At 49.2% G+C, this 21,580-nt stretch overlaps 1 protein-coding gene across 1 annotated transcript; it reads left to right on the forward strand.

Annotated features, from left to right (window-relative positions):
• Positions 1-776: 776 nt before the first annotated feature.
• Id3 (inhibitor of DNA binding 3, HLH protein) lies at positions 777-2,332 on the forward strand. Its single transcript, XM_028759866.1, has 3 exons — positions 777-1,126; positions 1,243-1,325; positions 1,825-2,332. The coding sequence occupies exons 1-2, from the start codon at positions 827-829 to the stop codon at positions 1,300-1,302; spliced, it is 360 nt and encodes a 119-aa protein (XP_028615699.1). The 5' UTR covers positions 777-826; the 3' UTR covers positions 1,303-1,325; positions 1,825-2,332.
• Positions 2,333-21,580: the final 19,248 nt, after the last annotated feature.

Here is a 21,580-nt window from a genome sequence, read left to right on the forward strand (position 1 = left end):
TTAGTTCCTTAAGGACTTCATGGTGCAAAAGATCCATGCTTTTCCTTTCTCCATGGAAAAGGATTAGATTCAAGCTGCTTTCTTCTCTCTCTTACCCCCTTTTCCCCTGTTGCTCAGTGTTCTTTGCTCAAACCTCCCCTTCCCTCCTCCTTCTGCAATCTCAGCGCCTAGCCCAAATCTGTTTTCTTCATTGTAACCTCAGCTTCACCGCAATTAATTTTTTCCCCCTCTGGTCACAAGATAATTCCTGACGCCAGTGAGTCTGGAGGTCAGACGAGCAGCAAATTGGGGAACAAGGCGGCACTAATTCCTTACAAGTTTCCCTTGAAACTTCTTGAGAGAGGAGAGGAGAGGGAGAGAGAGTTCTTTAGTTGTTCAAGGGATTTATGACCTCAGAGTTATGGGTTCGAACCAGTATTGGACAGGGGGGTTTGGAGACCTCAAAGAACTTGGGCGCCTCCAGAAAAGGCAAATTCTTAAAAGTTAATGGTTTTAAGTGATTTTTTTTTTTTTCCCAAATCTGTGCGGGCTCAAGAGCCCCGCCTCTCCTCGGTATCAGCGCTTCCTCATTCCTCGCATCCGAGGCTCAGCGGTCCTCGGCGTCAGACCAGCCTGAGGAAGCCTGTTAGCAATTTAAACCCACTGTGAAGGCCCAGGGCTGAGGAGGCGGTGCCCAGGGCGGGCGGGGGTGGGGCCTTGGCGGTCTGTTTTGAATAAGGGGGTGTGTCCTAGAGCGGACTCTATAAAAGCCGGCCGCTGCAGGCGTGCGCGCACTGTTTGCTGCTTTAGGTGTCTTTTTCCCTACGCTTTAGCTTTACTCTCCAGCATGAAGGCGCTGACCCCGGTGCGCGGTTGCTACGAGGCGGTGTGCTGCCTGTCGGAACGTAGCCTGGCCATTGCGCGAGGCCGCGGTAAGAGCCCGTCGGCCGAGGAGCCTCTTAGCCTCTTGGACGACATGAACCACTGCTACTCGCGCCTGCGGGAACTGGTGCCGGGAGTCCCGCGAGGCACTCAGCTTAGCCAGGTGGAAATCCTGCAGCGTGTCATAGACTACATCCTCGACCTTCAGGTGGTCCTGGCAGAGCCGGCGCCTGGACCCCCGGACGGTCCGCATCTCCCGATCCAGGTGCGAGAGGGAGCCAGACCAGGCTGCTCGGAGCGTGCGGGCTGGGATGCTGCGGGTCTTCTCCACCGCGTCCCCGTGTACCTTTGCTAACTCGTCTCTTTATCCTCCTTTCACAGACAGCTGAGCTCACTCCGGAACTTGTGATCTCCAAGGACAAGAGGAGCTTTTGCCACTGACCCGGTCGTCCTGGCACCTCCCGGTAAGTTTTCTCCTGAGGCGGGAGAGGAGGGAGGCTTGCATGGGAAATCCTGCCTTTGACAGAACATTGTAAGGCGTAGGGTTCAATCGGTTTAGGGAAAGCCAAGCCACTGAGCGGCAAAAGACTTATCCATGATCACTTAGAATAAACGACAGAACCAATGTCAAAATCGCGTGCATTCCTAAGGCACGCAGTCTCTGTTCATCCCGGGTGGCCAGAGAGCCCAGGGCAAGTGGGCCCGCGGGTCGCACCAAATAAGCCTTTCAGTTATGGGAGCCCCCTTCTTAACACTAGTGTTATTTCCAAGCGGGAGGGGGAGTGGTGACTCCGCCTGTGGTCCTTTGGCGCCAACTGGGTGGAGGCAATGTGGGGCGCGGAGTTATCAGCTGGAGGTAGAGACCGAGTTTCCTCCCTGGCGCCGGCCAGTCTGCGGCATCCTCCGCCTGGGCGCGCTCGGCGGAAACTGACGGGTCCCTCTCTTCTCTCCTCCCCCGCCCAGAACGCAGGTGCTGGCGCCCGTTCCGCTTGGGACCCTGGGACCCTGGGACCCTCTCTCCAGCCGGAAGCCTGAGGGCATGGATGAGCTTCGATCTTACCCAGCCCTCTTCACTTACCCTGAACTCATGCCTCGAGGCTGGACCTGGAGCCCGAGAGCGAAGGACTGAACTTGGGTGGCCCGAAGAGCTAGCACTCGCTGGTCAGCAGCTGGGCAACGTCACTCTGTCCCCACCCTGACTCGAGTCTGAAAAGACTGGCTTTTCCGAGAATGGGGTGTCGAGGGTGTGGGGGGATGCGAGAGGCTGCCCCGCACACTCTGCCAAGGCAGCATAAGAGCTGGTCTTCTGGTTTCCTTGGGGAAAAAGCTCTGCTGCCCTGTTTATGAACTCTATAATAGAGTATATAGCTTTTGTACCTTTTTTACAGGAAGGTGACTTTCTGTAATCATGTGATGTATATTAAACTTTTTATAAAAGTTAACATTTTGCATAATAAACAATTTTTGAACACTTTGTGTATCATATCTTGCGTCATCTCCTAGGAGCTTGGAACGAGCAAATTGGCATACCCTTTTTAGGGATTGAGAAAGTTCCCCAGCTGAAGCTGAGGGATAGGGTGGCTTGGTAGGAAGGGCTTGGGATAGGATTCTCCAAATCCTTTGGAGGTTGAAAGCAAGGGTTTGTGATCCTACCCTCAATTACAGGAGCCTCACCTTCAAGCCTGCAAGTCTTGAGGCTGAATCTTTTTTCAGTCCCTTGAAACTTTGTAGCAGCTTTTTTTTTTTTTTTGGCTTTTCGAGACAGGGCTTCTCTGTGTAGCCCTGGCTGTCCTGGAACTCACTCTGTAGACCAGGCTGGCCTCGAACTCAGAAATCCGCTTGCCTCTGCCTCCCAAGTACTGGGATTAAAGGCGTGTGCCACCATTCCCCGGCTTGTAGCAGCTCCTAAATGCTGCAAATTATTGGACATCCCTTCTTGGCTCCTTTGGATCAAGTGTGGTGATGAGCCATTTAGTATATGAGTAAGCTGCTCCCGCTAACATCACGCTTTCTGATCTGGCTTCCAGACTTCAAAACTTGGAAAAAGGAACGTTTGGGGTGGGGGGTATGTATAGTGATGTACTTTAATCCCAGCACTTGTGAGGCAGAAGCACACAGAGCTCTTGAGTTTGAAACCAGGCTATTATATAGCGAGTTCCAGGATAGCCAGAGCTACGGAGTTAAGACCCTGTATAGGAAACCAAACCAGGGTCTTGCAGATCTGCAGCCACTTTTCAGGGATGCAGGCTAGCTGGGAAACACTTTCAAACTCCCTTAATGTTTAGTAAATTTTGACCTGGGATTTTGAGAGTAGTATCGTGGTTGGCAGGAATAAGACCTTAAACTGGCCATTTTGGGGGTCAGGCCTGGGAGTTGGGCAAAAGGACAGGTATCAACCCATTCTCCATCTATCCACCCCAACATGGTTTCTCCCCAGGTGGGCTGCATCAGGCCTCCATCTTCACAGGATTCCTGTTTATATGATCTCATCTGTGTCGGCCTTGGCATGTGTTACTTCTGTTTCATAACATTTCATTACCCTTTGTGCATTAACACTAGTGAGCTTTCTGGGGTGAAACAGGGTCGTGGGGAGGGGGGAGGAGCAACCTCTTTGCCAATCGTCCTTCCAGTCTGATTAATAGTTTTTAACCTGTTCTGGGACCTGGTTTCCTCTGATGAGCTGATGGAAGGAAGATATGATCGTCCTTCAGAAATCACACATGAAATTTTGCAGAGTAATAGCAGACCTCCCACCTTCTGGAGGTCCTGTTTCCATGTAAGAAAACTGCCTTAAATTTAATACTAATGGCATCCATCTTGGACTGTGTGTTAAGGTATGCCGTGTTCTCTGAATACAGCCCATCAAGCATGAAAGTCCTGGACTGGCTGAGTGCTGCAGGCTACAAGGCTACGCCCCCAGTGAACCCGTTTCCACAGTTGTACCAGGCAACAGTTCTGAGGGGTCTGCCTTCTGTTCAAGGAAGGATTGAAAGCTTCATCGGAGCAGGCGACTTCTCTCTGAGCCCAGCTGCCTTCAAGCACAGAAGATAATGATGGGAAACCTCTTTGAAATGCATCACACACCTACGAGGCATTATTAAGCTAATTCCAAGGAAATTGCTTGTCAAGACTCCCAGGGCTGAGCAGTTCAGGTGGCCAGGACAAAAGCTCAGACCATCTCGCCAAGCCATTAGTCATTAGAAACTGAAAGCAGTTTAGCCTTAGGTCAGAAACCTCTGAGACTGTCTGCTGTTGTAATCATTTAGGGGCGTGCCTACCAGGTGCTCCGAGTCCATTTCATCCTAATCTTTTTTTCTAATCAGCAAGGTGTGTATCTTGACTTGGTTGATTAAGGTCACAGCAAGGAAGTGGAAGATGGTATTTAGGAAAGCCAGCTTCCTCTAGCGTCAAAGTCCGGGTTCTCGGTCTCTACTTCAGACAGCTCTCTCCCCCATCAACTGCTTCGTGAATGGGGTACAAATTAGGAGCCCAGTAAGAGCTTGTTGGAAAAAAAAAAAAACCCACGAAGGTTATCTTAGCTCTGCATGAAATGGGATGACGGTACATCCCTTGAAATTGTATGGTTCGGATAAAAGTCCACTCATGAACTATCTTCCTGGCTCTCCTTGAACTATGCAATTTAGAGTCCTGAGGTGATCTCGCAGCCCTGAAGCACACACACGCACATACATGTTAACACATGGCCACACAATTGCTAAGTGACAAAGCAGGGATTCAAATTCACGTCCGCGACACTTGCAATGGCGGCCTTCCAAGAAGGCAGTTCACCACCCGAAGTACACAGAATGGGACGATCCTCCTCAATTTTAAGTCTTCCGAGTAGTTATGGCAGTCCGGGGTTACCACTCTTTCCCAGCCCCCGCGCCTCCCGGCTGCACCCTTTAAAACTTCTCTCGTTCACTTTCCCGCAAAACTGCAGCTCTACCCGACTAGCCCGCCTCCAGGCAAGAAGCGGCTCCGCGGCGCCAGGGCAGGGCTGAGTCTCGGCCCACGTGGCCCAGAGGCTGGGAGGGCGGGGCTCCGGGTCCCGCCCCCAGCTCGGCCCCGCCCCCGGCCCGCTGCCCGCGCTCCCCCGCCCCCCGCGGGCCCTGGGGGCCGCTCGCAGGTGTTCGCTGGCGCCCGGATGTCTGAGCTCTGGCTCCACTCTGGCTCCGGCTCCCTCCGCAGCCTGCGGGCGGGGCTTGCAGCCCATCCGGAGCCTCGCGGCGCCCCCGCTGCTCTGCCAGCAGCGAGGCTCGCAGCTTCCAATCCGGCCTGGGGGAGCCCACCCCCCCGGCCCAGTCACTGACCCCACTGCTCTCGCGCTGCCCCCATCGGCGATCGGGCCGCTGCAGCATTAGCCGCACCCCCACCCGGGTTTCCTGACTCGGCCGGGAGGCCGCCTGCATCGCACCCCGCTCCTTCCTTCCTTCATTCTTTCAGGCAGCGCACATTCCTCGGGCGCCTGCGACATGCCCTGCACAAGGCCTTGCCGACCTTCCGAGAGTGGCCTCCGGCCACCAGGCTTCCCTGTCCTCCCTCCCCAACCCCGCCCGAAGCTGGCCATGACACCCTACTTCACTCCACAGTTCTCTGATTATTCTCCATTCAGTTAGGATTCACTCCGAGGCAAGGCTAAGGGGTCGCTGTTGTAATTATGATGGGGTCAGCCTGCAAGCCCACTGATGGGTCAGAGAGTGGAACTGGGGTTCCAACTAGCTTTAGTAATAGTTTGTGGTCTGGCCTCATGGACTAGGTGTGGGATCAGAATAAGGGGACTTGGAGACCAAGATTTGGGGGTTGCCTTTGACAAGTTATGTAAGGAGGGGCAGCTCTTCCCCTAGCACATCCCTCTCTGATGGGGGCTTGTCTTAGCCACCCATATTGGCCTTCCTGCTGGAGACACCTCTGTCCTGACCAGCATTTTGCTATTCTGAGCCAGATATCATAGGCCAAAGCCTCCTTGGGCCTGAAGCCCTATTGTCAATAGAAACCCATGTTGGCCAGGGTGGGGAGGGACAATCACCCAAGAGCCACATATGATTAGCAGCAAGCTGCCATTCCTCCCAGTACCTTTCCCCATTTGTTCACAGGTCTAAAGCCTGTCAGGATGGAAAGTCCCCCAGAATTGACATATGCGGCCTGTTCAGAGACATCCAGCAAGTTAGAGGTCAAGACAAGACTCTTAAATTGTGGTGTCATGTGCCTAGCATAGGAGGTTGAGGCAGGAGGATACTGAGTTTAAAGTCAGCCTAGGATAGAAAGCAAGAACTAATCTTAAAAATAAAAATAAGAGGTTGGAGAGGTGGCTCACAAGTTTTTTTGTTTGCTTGTTTTTTGTTTTTGTTTGTTTCTTTGTTTGTTTTGGTTTTTTTGAGACAGAGTTTCTCTGTGTAGCTCTGGCTGTCCTCGAACTCACTCTAGACCAGGCTGGCCTCAAACTCAGAAATCTGCCTGCCTCTGCCTCTCAAGTGCTGGGATTAAAGGCGTGTGCCATCACTGCCTGGCTTGTTTTTGTTTTTTTTGTTTTTTTGTTTTTTAAAAAAAGAGCAACCGGGTCTTCCAAAAAGCCAGAGTTTGGTTCCCAGCACACACACTGCAGATCCAGAGGATCCAACGCCCTCTTGTGGCCACCAGAGGCATGAACACATATTAAACACACAGATAACAATGAAAATAAGTCTCTAAACAAACAAACAAACAAACAAACGGAGTCAGGTGTGGCGGTGCATATCTGTTTTTCCTATACTTGGAAGGCAGAGTCAGAAAGATCAAGAATTCAAGGCCATCTTCCACTACATTGAGAACTGGAGGCCAAGTCCAGTAGGTCAAAGGAGCTAGCTGCCAAGACTGATGACCCAAATTCAATCCCCAGGGTGTCCATAGTGAAAAGAACACACTCCCACATTGTCCTCTGACCTTACATGCACGCTGCAGCATGTACATACCCCAAACATACTCACACATAATAATCCACTTTATAAAGTCAGAGACCAATCTGAGCAAAAAGAACTATGGACGGGGGCTAGGTCAGCAGTTAAGAGCAGTAGATGCTCTTCCAGAGGACCTGAGTTCGAATCCCAGCACCCATATGACAACTCACAAGTGCCCGTAGCTCCAGTTCCAGGGTATCCAACACTCTCACACAGATATACATTCAGGCAAAACACCAATGCACATGAAATAAATAAACTAGTTTTAAAAAGAACAGGATTCAGGAAAAAACTGAATGATCTAGGCAAAAAAGACAAAGTCTGAGTACAAGGAAGGCAGAAAAATCTCTGAGTTCAAGACCAGCCTGGTCCACCGAGTTCCAGGATAGCCAGGGCTACACAGAGAAACCCTGTCTCAAAAAGCCAAAAGAAGAAAAAGAAAAAGGCTTGAGCCTAAACCTCCTAGATTTGAATCTAGGTCTCTTTCCTACCACGGAGGTGTCCCTAAGCCAGAATGGGTCGTTATTATTCCTGCTTTGGGGATGGGGTGGGCTGGTGTCTTGGCAAGCCAAGGACTTCACCCACAGCTCTTATAGAGCAACTGCCAGGGCCTGCTGGAAGGCACAGCCCTTCAGAGGCTCTGGAAGAGAGTGGTCAGGAAGGCACTTGTCCTCTGTTCCTTCCCAGCATCCCTTGCCAGGAACAAACAGAGGAAGGGAGACCAAGCCGGACCTCAGAGCTGGGAGGGAGGGAAAGCTGTGAGAGGCGCTTGCTCGGCAGCTGAGTTGGGCTCTTACAGACACACACGGAACTCATTACCGTACATCAAGGTGGTCGCTGGCCAGCTGGCAGGGATGGGTTTGGGGCTAGAAGTGTGTATTGTATGGCAGGAAAGTACTTACAGCCCAGCTGAGTCCCCAGGATAACTCACCCACTCCATGACCCTGGTTCTTACTGAGCCTTGTTTGGTTTTCAACCTGTGTTGTTTCTAGCATCCCAACAAACTTCTTTAAGACACAGGTCTCTGTACCCTGTGCCAAGCCCCTGTAGGTTATGTGGGACACTTGGTGGGGGCACCAATACAGACAAATACATTCTCCCCAACTCGCACCCGATCCTCAGCATATGGGTCTGTGAGCACATCCAGATGTGTGACATGCTGCACTCTCCGTGATCTCTTGGTTTTTCTCCCAGGACTTACCCTGCTGGGAGGTCCTACAACCTGCCAATCACCTCTTTCAATGCAGATGCATCTGCATAGACTGGAACAGCCAGACATTGTTCAAAAGAGCCTGTTAGGAGTCCACAGCACCTTACAGTCTACACGGCAACACAGTCTGAAGGAAGGGTGTGCCTTCCATCTCACCCCATGAGGTTGTGTGACCCTAAGCTATTAGGGTTAACTTGGAGTGACCAGTGTGTTTGCTGTCTGCAGTGCTTTGGAACTTTTGCCCAGCTTGGGGACCCAGCTGAGCAGTAGACCCTTAACTCAGTTCCCAGCATCCTCAAGTAAAAAGAGAAAGAACTTTTCACTTAAAACTTTGAGACTCGCCGGGCAGTGGTGGCGCACGCCTTTAATCCCAGCACTTGGGAGGCAGAGGCAGGTGGATTTCTGAGTTCGAGGCCATCCTGGTCTACAGAGTGAGTTCCAGGACAGCCCGAGCTATAAAGAGAAACCCTGTCTTGAAAAAACAAAAACAAAAAAAAACAAACAAAAACTTTGAGACTCAGAAGATGGCTCGGTTAGGAAAGAGCCTACTGCGCAGGCTTGAGGACCTGAATTTGGATCTCCAACACTCACATTAAAAAGCCAGTGCAGCAGCAGCCCATGCCTGTAATTTCAGTACCAAAGAAGGAAGGGACAGGAAAACCCCAGGGGTTTACTGATAAACCATTCTAGCCCAATCCCGGAGCTCCAGGTTCAGTGAGAGGCCCTGTCTTAAAATATAAGTTGAACTACCGTGGAAGAAGATGCCTGACTCCGACCTCCGGCTCCTGCACGCACATGCCCTCGTACACACACCTGTGTACACACACATACACACACTAACCCTGCAAAAGTCCATCCCAGTCCACATAGCATACAAACGGTCACAGCCACGGCAGTTCTTCTGGGCCTTTCCTTCTGGGAGCCTGGGAAGCAGACACACCTGGCTGGATTCCCGGCTTTGTCATGTATCAGCTTTGCTACCACAGGTAGGTAATTTTTCCTCTCAGAGCCTCCCTGGATTGATGCTCTGATTGTATTTGATGACATGTGTAAAGCTCCTGACACTTGATGGGCCCTGGGTGACCCCCCACCAGAGAGTCTGTGGGGTGTAGTGTCACATTCCCTCACAGGGTTCCTCCCCAGCTTCTTAGGTACTGCTGTTGGCAGAACTCAGCGTCTCAGGACCACCTACCCAGCCTGTGTGTTCTCCACAGCCCATCCAGGAGAGCAGACTGGGACTTAAGGAATGAACAGCGCAGGGAAGCCATCGTCTGGACTCCACTCCTGAGCTCTGCCATCTTGGACATACTACCTAACCCTCTCTGTGTCTGGAGTGCCTCTCTGCCATCCTGTGAGAAGAAACTGAGTCCCAGAGTAGATGACAACTTAGACAAGGTCATATGGAAAAGCAATACTCACAAACCTGGAGCTAAAAAGCCGGACTCTAGGGGTCAGGGATCAGAATGCCTGGTCTAAGTGAACCGTTCACTGTGAGCAGCCTCTATCCTTCTAGCCAAAAAGTCCAGGAGAGGCTCTGTATTCTCCTCCCTGCTCTGTCCTCCCCTCCCTCCTGTCCTTCCTACCCCGCCCCCTCTTCTTCTTTCCAGGCTCCTCTCCAACTCTCTATATAGCCAAAAATGGCCTTGAATTTTTTTTAAAGATGTGTTTATTTTTACCATAAGTGTGTAAGTGTTCTGCCAGCAGTGTGCCTGTGCAACAGATGCATGCAGTGTCTGAAGAGGCCAGAAGAGGGCATCAGTTCCCCTGGAACTAGAGTTACAGACAGCTGTTAGCTGTTCATACCTTTACTAGGTAAGCACTTTACTGACTGAGTTTCACCCTAACCTGCTTATCACCCTCATTCTGTTAAAACTTCTGTTTGAACATGTGATGCCTAACACAGATATTCAGGGTTTTTTTTTTTGTTGTTGCTTTTCGAGATGCACAGAGTTTCTTTATGCATCCCTGGGTGTCCTGGAACTCACTCAGTAAACCAGGCTGGTCTTAAACTCACTAAGATCTGCCTGCCTCTGCCTCAAAAGTGCTGGGATCAAAGGCCTGCACCACTGTTGCCTGGCCAGATATTCTAATATTTGTGTATTAAATACCTGTGCATTTTAGATTGTCCCATTTACTGGCTATGTGCATTTGGACATATGGCTTAACTGTTTCTGTCCTCAGTATCTCCATCTGTACAATGGGAGCAATAGAAGTTTCTCTCATGGACAGTTATGAGGACCAGTTAGCATATGGTACCTAAGAACTGTCCTCCCTCCTCCCTCCTTCCCTCTTCCTTCCCGCCTCCCTCCTTCCACCTGGCTGTTATCCACTATCTCTGATGCCAGGAGAGGACTCTGTTCTCAAACATTCTGTAGCCATCTGTGTTGTCTTCATGTAAAGATGTGGCATCTCTTTTCTCTTTTCTCTTTAAGTTAAATTGACATCTCAGGAAGATATACCAGATTTTTATCACATGGTTTTCATGAGACCCGGCACCAGGCCAGCTTCACACGGCCACACATGTGCCTGCATGACACAGCCCCGCGGACACACATGATCTGAGAAGCCTGAGCCACGCTCAACTCCTTTCCAAATGGGCCGGAACAGGCCATGACGAGCTGCAGGCAGGCTGAGCGAGGCAAGGCCGCCACGCCCAGCCCCGCCTCTGTCCCGCCTAGCTGTGCAGTCTGTGCAGAAAGCTTCCTCTCTCTTGGACTTAGCTTCCTGGTCCCACCTGTAAAAAGGGTTCATAATATCTACAATTTGGGGTTCTTCTGTGTACTGTTGGGGATTGAACCCACAGTCTGGTGCATGCTAAGCAAGCGTTCTTCCATCAAGACACATCTCGGGCTGGAGAGATGGCTCAGTGGTTAAGAGCAGTGACTGCACTTCCAGAGGTCCTGAGTTCAAATCCCAGCAACCACATGGTGGCTCACAACCATCTGTAATGAGATCTGACGCCCTCTTCTGGTGTGTCTGAAGACAGCTACAGTGTATTCATATATAATAAATAAATAAATCTTTAAAAAAAAAAAAAAGACACATCTCTAGTCCCTTTTGGATTCTTGCAAGGTCTACAGAAAAATGTAGAGTTCTCCACTCAGCTATTGCCATGTGCCCAGCCAACGAGGGCCCAGCCAACGAGGGCCCAGCTAACGAGGGCTCTGAGGCATCTGGCTTGATTTCAGTTGAGTAAAAATTGTTTGAAGAAAATGGGTCTAAGGTCTATGTACCGTATTTGAATAGGTCTACATTATTACCTCTTAACACCCCCGTTAAGCCAATGAAAGGCTTTCCCCATAAACTTATTTTATTTCATCCTCAATTTTGAATAAGAGATTAAGTGTCTGGGCCAGAGAAGGAAGGCCAGTGTGGCAGGTTTTTCACTCTAAAACGGACATTTCTTCTGAGGCATAGCATCTCTCTCTCTCTCTCTCTCTCTCTCTCTCTCTCTCTCTCTCTTTCTCTCTGTGCGTGCGTGTGTGTGTGTGTGTGTGTGTGTGTGTAAATACCTAATAACTTTCTCTATTGGTTGAGGTTTTTGTTGTTGTTGTTGTCCATGGTAATGGGAATTGAACCTAGGGACTCTGGTATGCCAGGCAAACCCTCTCACCACTAGGCTATCACCCTAGTTCCCCTTCCACCCCCCAGTAATTCTGAACCCAGGCACAAAGGTGCACTCCTGTAATCCTGGCACTCAGGAGTCAGAGGCTAGAGCATCAGTAAAAGATTCAGCCTGGGCTACAGAGCGAGGCCCTGTCTCTCTCAGGCTACAGAGTGCGTCTCTGTCTCAGCAGACTAGAGAAAAACAAAACCAAGATTATTTCGAGAACTCACGGAGGGAGGTGGTGAATGTAAGGCTGTGTGACCAGGGAGCGAGCAGGGTCTGCCGTCCCTCCCCCCAGGTGATGTTCTCAGAGAGCGCCAGGGTTTCACTCAGCCTTGTGATGAGCACTGCCGATGCAGTAATAAACTCAGTGACGCTAACGAGGGCAACGTTCATTATCAGACACTTGGTGTGCGGGAGGCTCTGAGCTACATGCACACTGGGGTCGACGTGGTAAGGTACCTGAGGTGCCAGCCTGGTGACCTGAGTCGGGTCCCACAGTGAAAGAACAGAAGTGACTCCTACAACCTGTCCTCTGACCTTGACGTGTGCCTGGCCTGACAGCACACACACACGTGATTACAAATGTTATAGAATAGGGATACAGATGCAGAGTGAACATTGAAAGCATTTAAATTTTCTTTGCTGATTCCATATTTAAAATGCTTTTGCTTTTTGAGGCAGGTTCTTACTCTAGTCTAAGCTAGCCTGGAACTTCCTATACAACAATCCACTGTCTAGCTTCTCAAATGCTGGGATTGGGTATGAGCCACCACCGTGTTCCACTTCTTGCTGGTTTCGTTTGTTTGTTTTGTATTTGTTTTGAGGTAGAGCCTCCTGTAGCCTTGTCTATCCTTGAACTCAATATGCAGTCAGGAATACCCTTGAACTTCTACTCCTCCTGCCTGTATTGAGAAATCTTACAGGGGCGTAACTGGAGATGGAACCCAGGGCTTCATTTATGCGAGGTGAGCACTCTACCAACAGAGCTACTTTTGTAGATGTTTGTATTGTTTTTTTTTTTACATGCAGAGCATCTATTTTACTTTTTTCTTGTGTGTTTTCCATACGCAGACTAGAAAGTTTTTTGCTTGAGAGACTTATGCATTTGCGGCCCAATCTGTTGGGTAGCATGGCAATCTGGGTTGCAGCTGGAGTGCTGTTTGCCTAGCTTGTAGGAGGCCTTCGGTTCCGTCACCAGCGCCGCCTTGGGTATATCTGTATGTCCTCACTTCCTTAACATTAATATGGAGTTAGTGATCAACTGGTCTTAGGCAAGGGGTCCCAGGAGTGGGATACAGTGATGACAGCTCCCAGACTCCTTCCTCCCTCCTCTCTTACTCATGACCTCCTTTGGTGAGGTCTGGTCGACCAGGTGACAAAGCCCTTCTGAAGTTCTATTTCTCCCTTACACGGTGTAACCCCTTCTGCAACGATTCCCCTATTCTGAGACCCTGGGCCTGCTGCTCAAGTCCCGTGTTCACCAGCAAGCTCCTTGAGCTCCGGTGCCCTGACTACCACAACCACCCCTGCCACCCTGGATAGTCCAACACCATGGAATAGATGTTAGTACCAAACAGGTGATAGAGAGAGAAAAAGAGAGAGAGAGAGACAGGCAGACAGACACAGAGGGAGGCAGAGACAAAGAAAAGAAAGAGAAACAGAAACCTGGAGAGATGGCTCAGTGGTCAAAAGTGCTATACTGCTCTTGCCGAGGACCCAGGTTCAGTTCCCAGCACTTACAGACAGCTCACAACTGTAACTCAAAAGACAAACTCTGGCCTCTGTGGGCACACACACACACACACACACACATTATTGAAAACAATTACACATACATAGACACACACATACAAACACACATTTTAAGAAATCAGGGCACGGCCCGGCAATGGTGGCACACACCTTTAATCCCAGCACTTGGGAGGCAGAGGCAGGCGGATTTCTGAGTTCGAGAGTTCGAGGCCAGCCTTGTCTACAGAGTGAGTTCCAGGACAGCCCGGGCTACACAGAGAAACCCTGTCTTGAAAAACAAAAAAAAAAAAAAAAAAAAAAAAAAGAGAGAGAGAGAAAGAAATCAGGGCATGGTGGCGCTTGTCTTTAATCCCAGCACTCAGGAAGCAGAGCTAGATGGATCTCTGTGAGTTCCAGGAAGCCATCTTGGGCTACATAGTAAGTTTCAGACCAGCCAGGATATACAGTGATAACCTGTTTAAAGAAAAAAAAAGAAAAGAACACAAATTTGGACTGGCAAGATGGCTCATTTGGAAAAGTACCTGATGGGATAACAGGAGGACCTGAGTTCAATACCCAGCACCCACGTAAAATGCCAGAGCAGGGGGCTAAAGATACAGCTCAGAAGTTAAAAGCACTGGCTGCTTTTCCAGAGTGCCTGGGTTTAATTCCCAGCACCCACGTGGCAGCTCACAACTCTCTGTAACTCCAGGATCCAGCAACCTCACACAGATGTACATGCAGGCAAAACATCAATGCACAATCAATAAAGACAGACAGACAGACGGATGGACGGACGGACGGACGGACGGGCAAACAGACAGACAGACACCAGGGCAGCACCCTTGTGGTCTCAGCTCTGTGGACCTGGAGATAGAAAGATCCTTGGAGCTCGCTGGCTACCTAGTCTGGCTAAGTCAGCAAGCTCTGGGTTCAACGAGTGACCCACTGACCCACTCTCAGAAAACAAAACAAAGCAAAACTGCGGTCTGGAGCGATGGCTCTGCGGTTAAGAGCATTTGCTCTTGTGGAGGTGCTGTTCCTAGTACCTAGATGGTGTCTCCTGACCAGCTCTAGTTCCAGGGGATCCCATGCTCTCTTCTGACCTCTGCCGGCAACAGGTATTCATCTTGTGCACTACGTTCACAAAAGCAAAACACTCGCACACATCAAATACATTTTAAAAAGTTAAAAATTAAAAAAAAAAGGTGGACTGTAACTGAGAAAAACAATGTCAACCACTGGCCTATACACACGCATGTGCACACATATAAACATACACATACATGTGCACACATACACATACAGACATGCACACATGCAAAGACATACATACACTCACATATACACACAGATACACATACATACATACATACACACACAGATGGACGGCTGGACAGATGGACACAGGGACACACACACAGAAAAAAAAGTTATTACTATTATTCTGATGCTGGATATCAAAGTAAGCCTGTGCATGCCATGCCAGGCAATGCAATGGCTCTAAGACTAAACTACACCCTCAGCCTAAGAACTTTGTATAAGCTCATCGATGTATTTTACCCCTTAAACCTTTCTAAGTCCCCAAGTCATAGATGGTCACCTGAGGCCCAGAGAGAGGGTTCTTGGTCAATGTTCTGTCCCAGGCATGCCTCAACCTCTCTGAACTCCTGGACTCACTCTGAGCACCTTCCTGTCTGCAGGCTTTGCCTGACATCTTCTACAGCAGTTTAATAAAATGGGTGGTGTTCACATGTGTTAAGGATGTTGAGACTCGGGTAGGTAAAATAACTCACCCAGTCACACAGTGAGGGAGGGAACAGCCTCGTGAGCTTATCAAAGCAAGCTCCCCCCACCCCCAGTGCATCAGTGCATGCCTTCTATTTAGTGCCCGGAGGCCTCCGTGTCTTATTGTTAGGGACCCTTAGGCCTAACTCCCATGGCCCTATGAAGCAGTGTGGTACCCCAAGGCAAGGCTGGCTACAAAGCCTGCCCCATTACCGTCCTCCTTCAGCCTCAGCAGCTAGGGTCAGGGGGCTCACAGAGAGGGCACACAAGGCCAGGCTGCAGCTATGATCCATACATACAGCCCAGCAACCCCCAAGGCCCATTGTCTCCGGGAGAGACAATATAGATAAAGGACCTAGCCTAGCGGGCTGCTTGCATCAATCTGTAGCCATGGAAACCCCTAGGGAGACAATTCCAAAGCCCTCTCTGTTACCTCCCCTACACCCTGCAGCTGTGTCCCAGCCCCCTGCGGGAGGGGAACTGTTGGTAATTGCCAGCTCCCCTTCCCACTGCCACCTCCAAATGGGACACAGCTGGATTCCCCTCAAGTCCCCTCCCCTAGCAGAGCTGATACTGCTGAAGGGTCCTTGGCCTTAAGTTCTAAGCCTTCTGGGTCAGCTTAAGGTTCCAAGGGGATGAGAAAAGCTGTTGATCTCAGGGTCAACTACCAGAGAAAAGGCTCAATAGAATCAGCCAACTTAGGAACAGTGATAGCGCAGGTTTTTTGAATGTGACTGCCCTCGTGTGGCCAATCCGTGCAACTGCCGGCTGCGGCACTGGAGAGAGAAATGTGTTTCTACAGTGTTCTGATGCCGTGCCTATAGATTTTATTCTCACCCTGTGGGGTGGGAGTTCTTATCCTACTTACGAAAGCTTAAGCCGAGGCTTCCAGAGAAGATTCCAAGGGGAAAAAAAGTAGGCAGTTAAGAGAGTCAACCTAAACAGCATTAACTCAAAAATACCAGCCACTGCTGTTACCGGCCTCAAGACTGGGTGAGGACGAAATGACCAGGATGGGTGGAGGAGTAGGAGTGGGAAGTGGGTTAGAGGGAGAAGCTAAGGTAGAAGCTAAGGTTCTTTTTCCAGGGGTCTGGAGAAGGAGATACGGGAGAATGTTAGCCTCCGCGGTGACCTATGACCCTTCCAGGGCCCTGACTCAGTATTTCCAGACACAAAGCTCCAGAGACTGTGTCAGTGGCCTGCAACTATTTCCGGGAAGGGGCTTGCATCTACTTCCCCTTCGCCATGTGAAGACTAAGCCTGACAGGACACATGGAGCTGGACAAGAATATCTTTAATCTAACGGGGCAAGCGGAGTGTGTAAACAGCCATAATTATTAAGGAATTGCTGTTGGGCTAAGATACAACAGGATGGTGTGAACTGGGGTCAGAGTCAGCTTCTGGGGATGGCCATTAGCCATCAGCACCCAACACCAGTGAGATTCCAAAGGCTGGCTGGCCTGGGATTCACAGAGATCCTGCCTCCCCAGAGCTGGGAGTAAATTTGTGTGCCATCACACCTGTGGTTGTTTTGTTTTTGGGGTTTTTTTTGTTGATTCTTTTGTTCTTTTGTTTGTTTGTTTTGACACAGGGTTTCTCTGCGTAGCCCTGGCTGTCCTGGAACTCATTCTGTAGACCAGGCTGGCCTCGAACTCTCGAACTCAGAAATCCACCTGCAACCTGTAGTCCCTTTCTCCTAGTGTCCAAGGCAGGGGGGTTTCGAGTTTGGGGTCAGCCTGGGCTATACATTGAGGTTTTCTCCAAGAATCAAGAAACTGAGTCTGGTGATTCACATCTGTAATTCCAGCACACGGGAGGTAGAGACAGATGCCTCAAGAACTCAAGGGAAACCTTGGCTACATAGAATGTTGGAGGCCAGCCTGGGCTACCTGATGCCCCATCTCAAAAACATCTGCAAAAAAAGATGAGAGAGAGAGAGAGAGAGAGAGAGAGAGAGCGCTAGCAAGCATAGGGTGTTTTCCCTGGGGTTGGAGATGAAGAACGACATTTTAAGCAGAACACTGCGAGTCATGGAGGAGCAGAGAGGTGGCAGAGGCAGTTAGACAAGTGTGTTATCAGAACTCAGGGCCAAAATGTGAAGAGGCTGGAGGTCAAAGGTGCTGGGGGCAGGACAAGGTCCAGCCATGGTGGGGCGCTGCTTGCTAGACCTTAAGCCAGAAAGAGACAAGGTGAGGCGCTATCAGGAATATGAGGGGAAAACATACTGAGCATAGAGCTCCCCCAAACTGCTCCAGGCACCTCTATTGGTTCTCTCTCTGACTCTAGACTGGCCTTGAGCTACTGGCAATCCTCCTGCCTCATCCTCCCAAGTGCTGGGATTATGAACATGAACCACTAAATCCAGAAAAAAAAAAAATTGAACTAGACCAGCAGTAAAAAATTTTTAAAATAGCTGATGTTTAGATTAAATTTATTCTTTGACAATTCCATGCATATATACATATATATATATATATATATATATATATATATATATATATATATAATGCGTTCTGATTACTCTTATCCTACCTACCCTTTTCTCTACCTCCCACTCCTGCCCCCTTGCCCCAAGAGCAGCATTTTTTCCCCTTAGTTCTGGAGAGTAAACAAACCCCTCATCAAGTGCCCTGTCACTGAGCTGTACGTGCGGATGGATGCCCCCTTTCGTGTGTGGTCACCTCCACAGGTCCCAGCATCTGTGAAAAACATAGTCAGCGTCTGGAAACATCTGGAAAGAATCTGCCCAAACTGGAAGCCCGGGCTTTCCCACCAGGGCGGCATTTTTCCCTCCACCGTCTTACGCGTGCGCCCGGTGGGTGCGGCAGCTGCCCTCTAGATGGCAGCCTTCCCCTTTCGCCCCAGCCCTTCATCAAAGGCACCGAGAAGGAAGCCAGGCAAGCCGGAGGATTTGCAGAGCCCACTGGTTGAAAGAATGCAGGTTCACCAGCAGAGCATGGCCCTTGAACCTGATAAAACAAAGACTTAAAATCTCACAGATACGTGGGAGCAGGACCCATTCTGCGCTTTCCTTCCCTCATCTATAATGAAGATAATGAAGACCGACCCATCCTCAGCAAACGCTGGTTCTTTCTCTGTCTCTATGTAGACTGCCCATTCCTGGACTTGTCTTAGTGTTTCACATAAACTAGATCCTATCATATGTAGCTCCTTTGGTGTTCAGCGTCTTCCACTTGGCAAAATATTTTAAAGGTTCATTCATGTTGGAGTATAAATGGTCCTTCTCTTTTCATGGCTAGCTAGCTAGCTAGATACACTGGGCCTATAATCCCAGTACTCAGGAGGCAGAGGCAGGTAGGTGAACTCTGTGAGTTCAAGGCTGTACTGGTCTAAAGAGTGAGTTCCAGGACAGTCAGAGAGAGATCCTGTCTCAAAAAAAAAAAAAAAAAAACCAGATGCACACACTGATTGTATGGCTATGATTTATAGTTTACTTAATTTATCCGTTTATTGGTTAATGGCACCTGGGTTATTTTTACTCTGGAGTCATTAAAAACAGTGGCTACTAATACTTGTGTACACACTTGTTTGTTTGTTTGTTTGACAGGGTCTCCCTTATGTAGCCCTGGCTGGCTTGGAACTCATGCCTGCCTCTGCCTCTGTTAGAACCAAACGCACGCACTGCAATGCCTAGTTTGTGTACACACTTTTATGTAGAGAAGGGTTTTCTTCTTCTCCTTTGTTTTGTTTCTTGAGACAGGGTTTCTCTGTGTTTCCTGGCTAGCCTGGAATGAGCTCTGTAGACCAGGCTGGCCTCAAACTCACAGAGATCTGTCTGCCTCTGTCTCCTGAGTGCTAAGACTAAAGGCGTGCACCACCAACACTAGGCTGGGTTTTCAGTTCTCTTAAGTTTATATCTGGGATCACTATTGCTGGAGCATACTAGGTGGTTTGCCTTTATATTTTTGAGATAAAGTCTCACTGTGTAGCCAAGGATGGCCCTGAACGCATAGAGATCTGCCTGCCTCCCAACTGCTGTGATTAAAGGTGTGTGCCATGCTCAGACTTTCTGCTTCATTCATTTATCTATATATTTGATTTAACGGAAGAGGGGGTCTGCTGAGTTTTGGCCACACTGTGTAGGCTGAGTCCAGAGATTACAGGCCCGCTCTGTCTGTGTGTGGGTTTTTGAGAAACCGCCAAATTGTTTATGAAGCAGCTGTGCACGAGGCTCGGATTTCTTCACATCCTGGCCGACACTTGCTGGTGTCCATCTCTCTCATGTCGGCCATGCCAGTGAGTGGGAAACAGATTCTCATGGTGGTTTTGTCACCTCCCAAGTGACCGAGGATGTTAACTGTGTGCTGATGTACATCTTCCCTGGAGAATCATCCTTCTTTTTTTGTTTTGTTTTGTTTTTCGAGACAGGGTTTCTCTGTATAGCCTGGGCTGCCCTGGAACTCACTCTGTAGACCAGGCTAGCCTCAAACTCTCGAACTCAGAAATCCGCTTGCCTCTGCCTCCCAAGTGCTGGGATTAAAGGTGTGCGCCACCACCGCCTAGTGAAAATCATCCTTCTAAATCTCCAGACGGCTTAAGAAATGTTCCTGTACCCTCAGCGAATCCCCAGGACCCACGAGGAAGAAGGAGAAAACCAATTCCTGCAAGTTGTCCTCTGACCTCCATACACACACTAGTCATTGCACATGAAACACACACGCACACACACACAACCACACACACACACACCAGGAGCATTCACATCTCCATCCCAGATTCACTTCAGTACAATAACCTGCGAGACTGCCACAATCAGCCTCATTTCTCAAGGGAAGAATGGAGGCGCAGGGTGGTGCAGTGGTCTGCATAAGAGCACATGACTTGGGCTGGAGAGATGGCTTAGTGGTTAAGAGCACTGACTGTTCTTCCAGAGGTCCTGAGTTCAATTCCCAGCACCCACAAGGTGGCTCACAACCATCTATAATGGGATCTGTTGCCCTCAGAGTAACAGGGTACTCATATGCATAAAATAAATAAATAAATCTTTAAAACAGAGAGCGAGCAAGCACAGGACTTTATATGAAGTACTTCAAAGTCTTAACTCTCCATACTGAATGGATGTACCAGGTACAACAGGAAGGCCAGGACCCAAGCTTCATTGCAGTGCCCTAGCTCCCAGCAATGGTGTTCTCCTTTGGCCTAGTTTCACTGAGGCAGCAACTTTTTTCCTCCTTCATACGCTTCCTGCTTTTCAGTGCCAGGATCGAACCCAGGGCCTTATACGTTCTAGGTCAATGCTGTACTACCAGGAGCATGTTTCCACCCACCCCCCCTTAACATCTCCTCTTCCCATCCACTGAATAGAAAGCACAAAGATGAGGGTAAGTGGGGATTTTCCTCCTTGGTACACCTGCTCAACTTCTATCCATCTGGACAGGTGACATGTGGTAACAGGGGACTGGAACAGGGGGACTAGGCTTTCAGGATGCCTGGCACTTTTTTGGCCTTTTGTTTATGGTTTTTGTTGTCATTTGTTTGTTTGTTTTAAGATTCTAAAATTTGGGGCTGGCTCAGCAGTTAAGAGCACTGACTCTTCACTCAGAGGTCCTGAGTTCAATTCCCAGCAAACATGTGGTGGCTTACAAACATCTTGTAATTCCAGGATCCAACACTTTCACACAGACATGCACGCAGGCTAAACACCAATGCACACAGAATAAATATAAAAAATTTGAAAACTAGAACAGAGATTCTAAATTTTATTTTTATTTATGTATATGGCGTTTATGTGTGAGTGTGTGTGTGTGTGTGTGTGTGTGTGTGCCTGTCCAATTTATGATGGGGGTGCTGGCCCATGACTTAAATAATCCCAACACTTGGGAGGCAGAGGCAGATAGATCTCTGTGAGTTCGAGGCCAGCTTGGTCTACATAGCAAGTACCAAGAGATTCAGGACTATATAGAGAAACACAGTTTCAAAGAATCAAAATATAAAATAAAAATATTTTTATTTATATGTGTGTATGTGTGTGTGTGTGTGTGTGCATGCTTGTGTGTGATTGTGTGTACCATATAGAAGCAAGATCCCCTGGAACTAGAGATTGCAGGCAGTTGTAAGCTACTATGTGGATGCTGGAACACTATGTAGATGGTGGGAACCAAGCCTGGGTCTCATCCTCTACGAAAACACTGTGTTCTTTTTTTTTTTTTTTTTTTTGGTTTTTTGAGACGGGGTTTCTCTGTGGAGCCCTGGCTGTCCTGGAACTCATTCTGTAGACCAGGCTGGCCTCGAACTCAGAAATCCGCCTGTCTTTGCCTCCCAAGTGCTGGGATTAAAGGCGAGTGCCACCACCAAAACACTGTGTTCTTAACTGCTGAGCCATCTCTCTGGTCCCATGAATGCTCTCTAATTCTGAGAAAGAGAGAGAGAGAGAGAGAGAGAGAGAGAGAGAGAGAGAGAGAGAGACAGGTTCTAGAACTCTAGTTG

The sequence above is a fragment of the Grammomys surdaster genome, unplaced genomic scaffold (assembly GCF_004785775.1).
Source record: "Grammomys surdaster isolate TR1022 unplaced genomic scaffold, NIH_TR_1.0 126313, whole genome shotgun sequence".
Lineage (NCBI taxonomy): Eukaryota > Metazoa > Chordata > Mammalia > Rodentia > Muridae > Grammomys > Grammomys surdaster.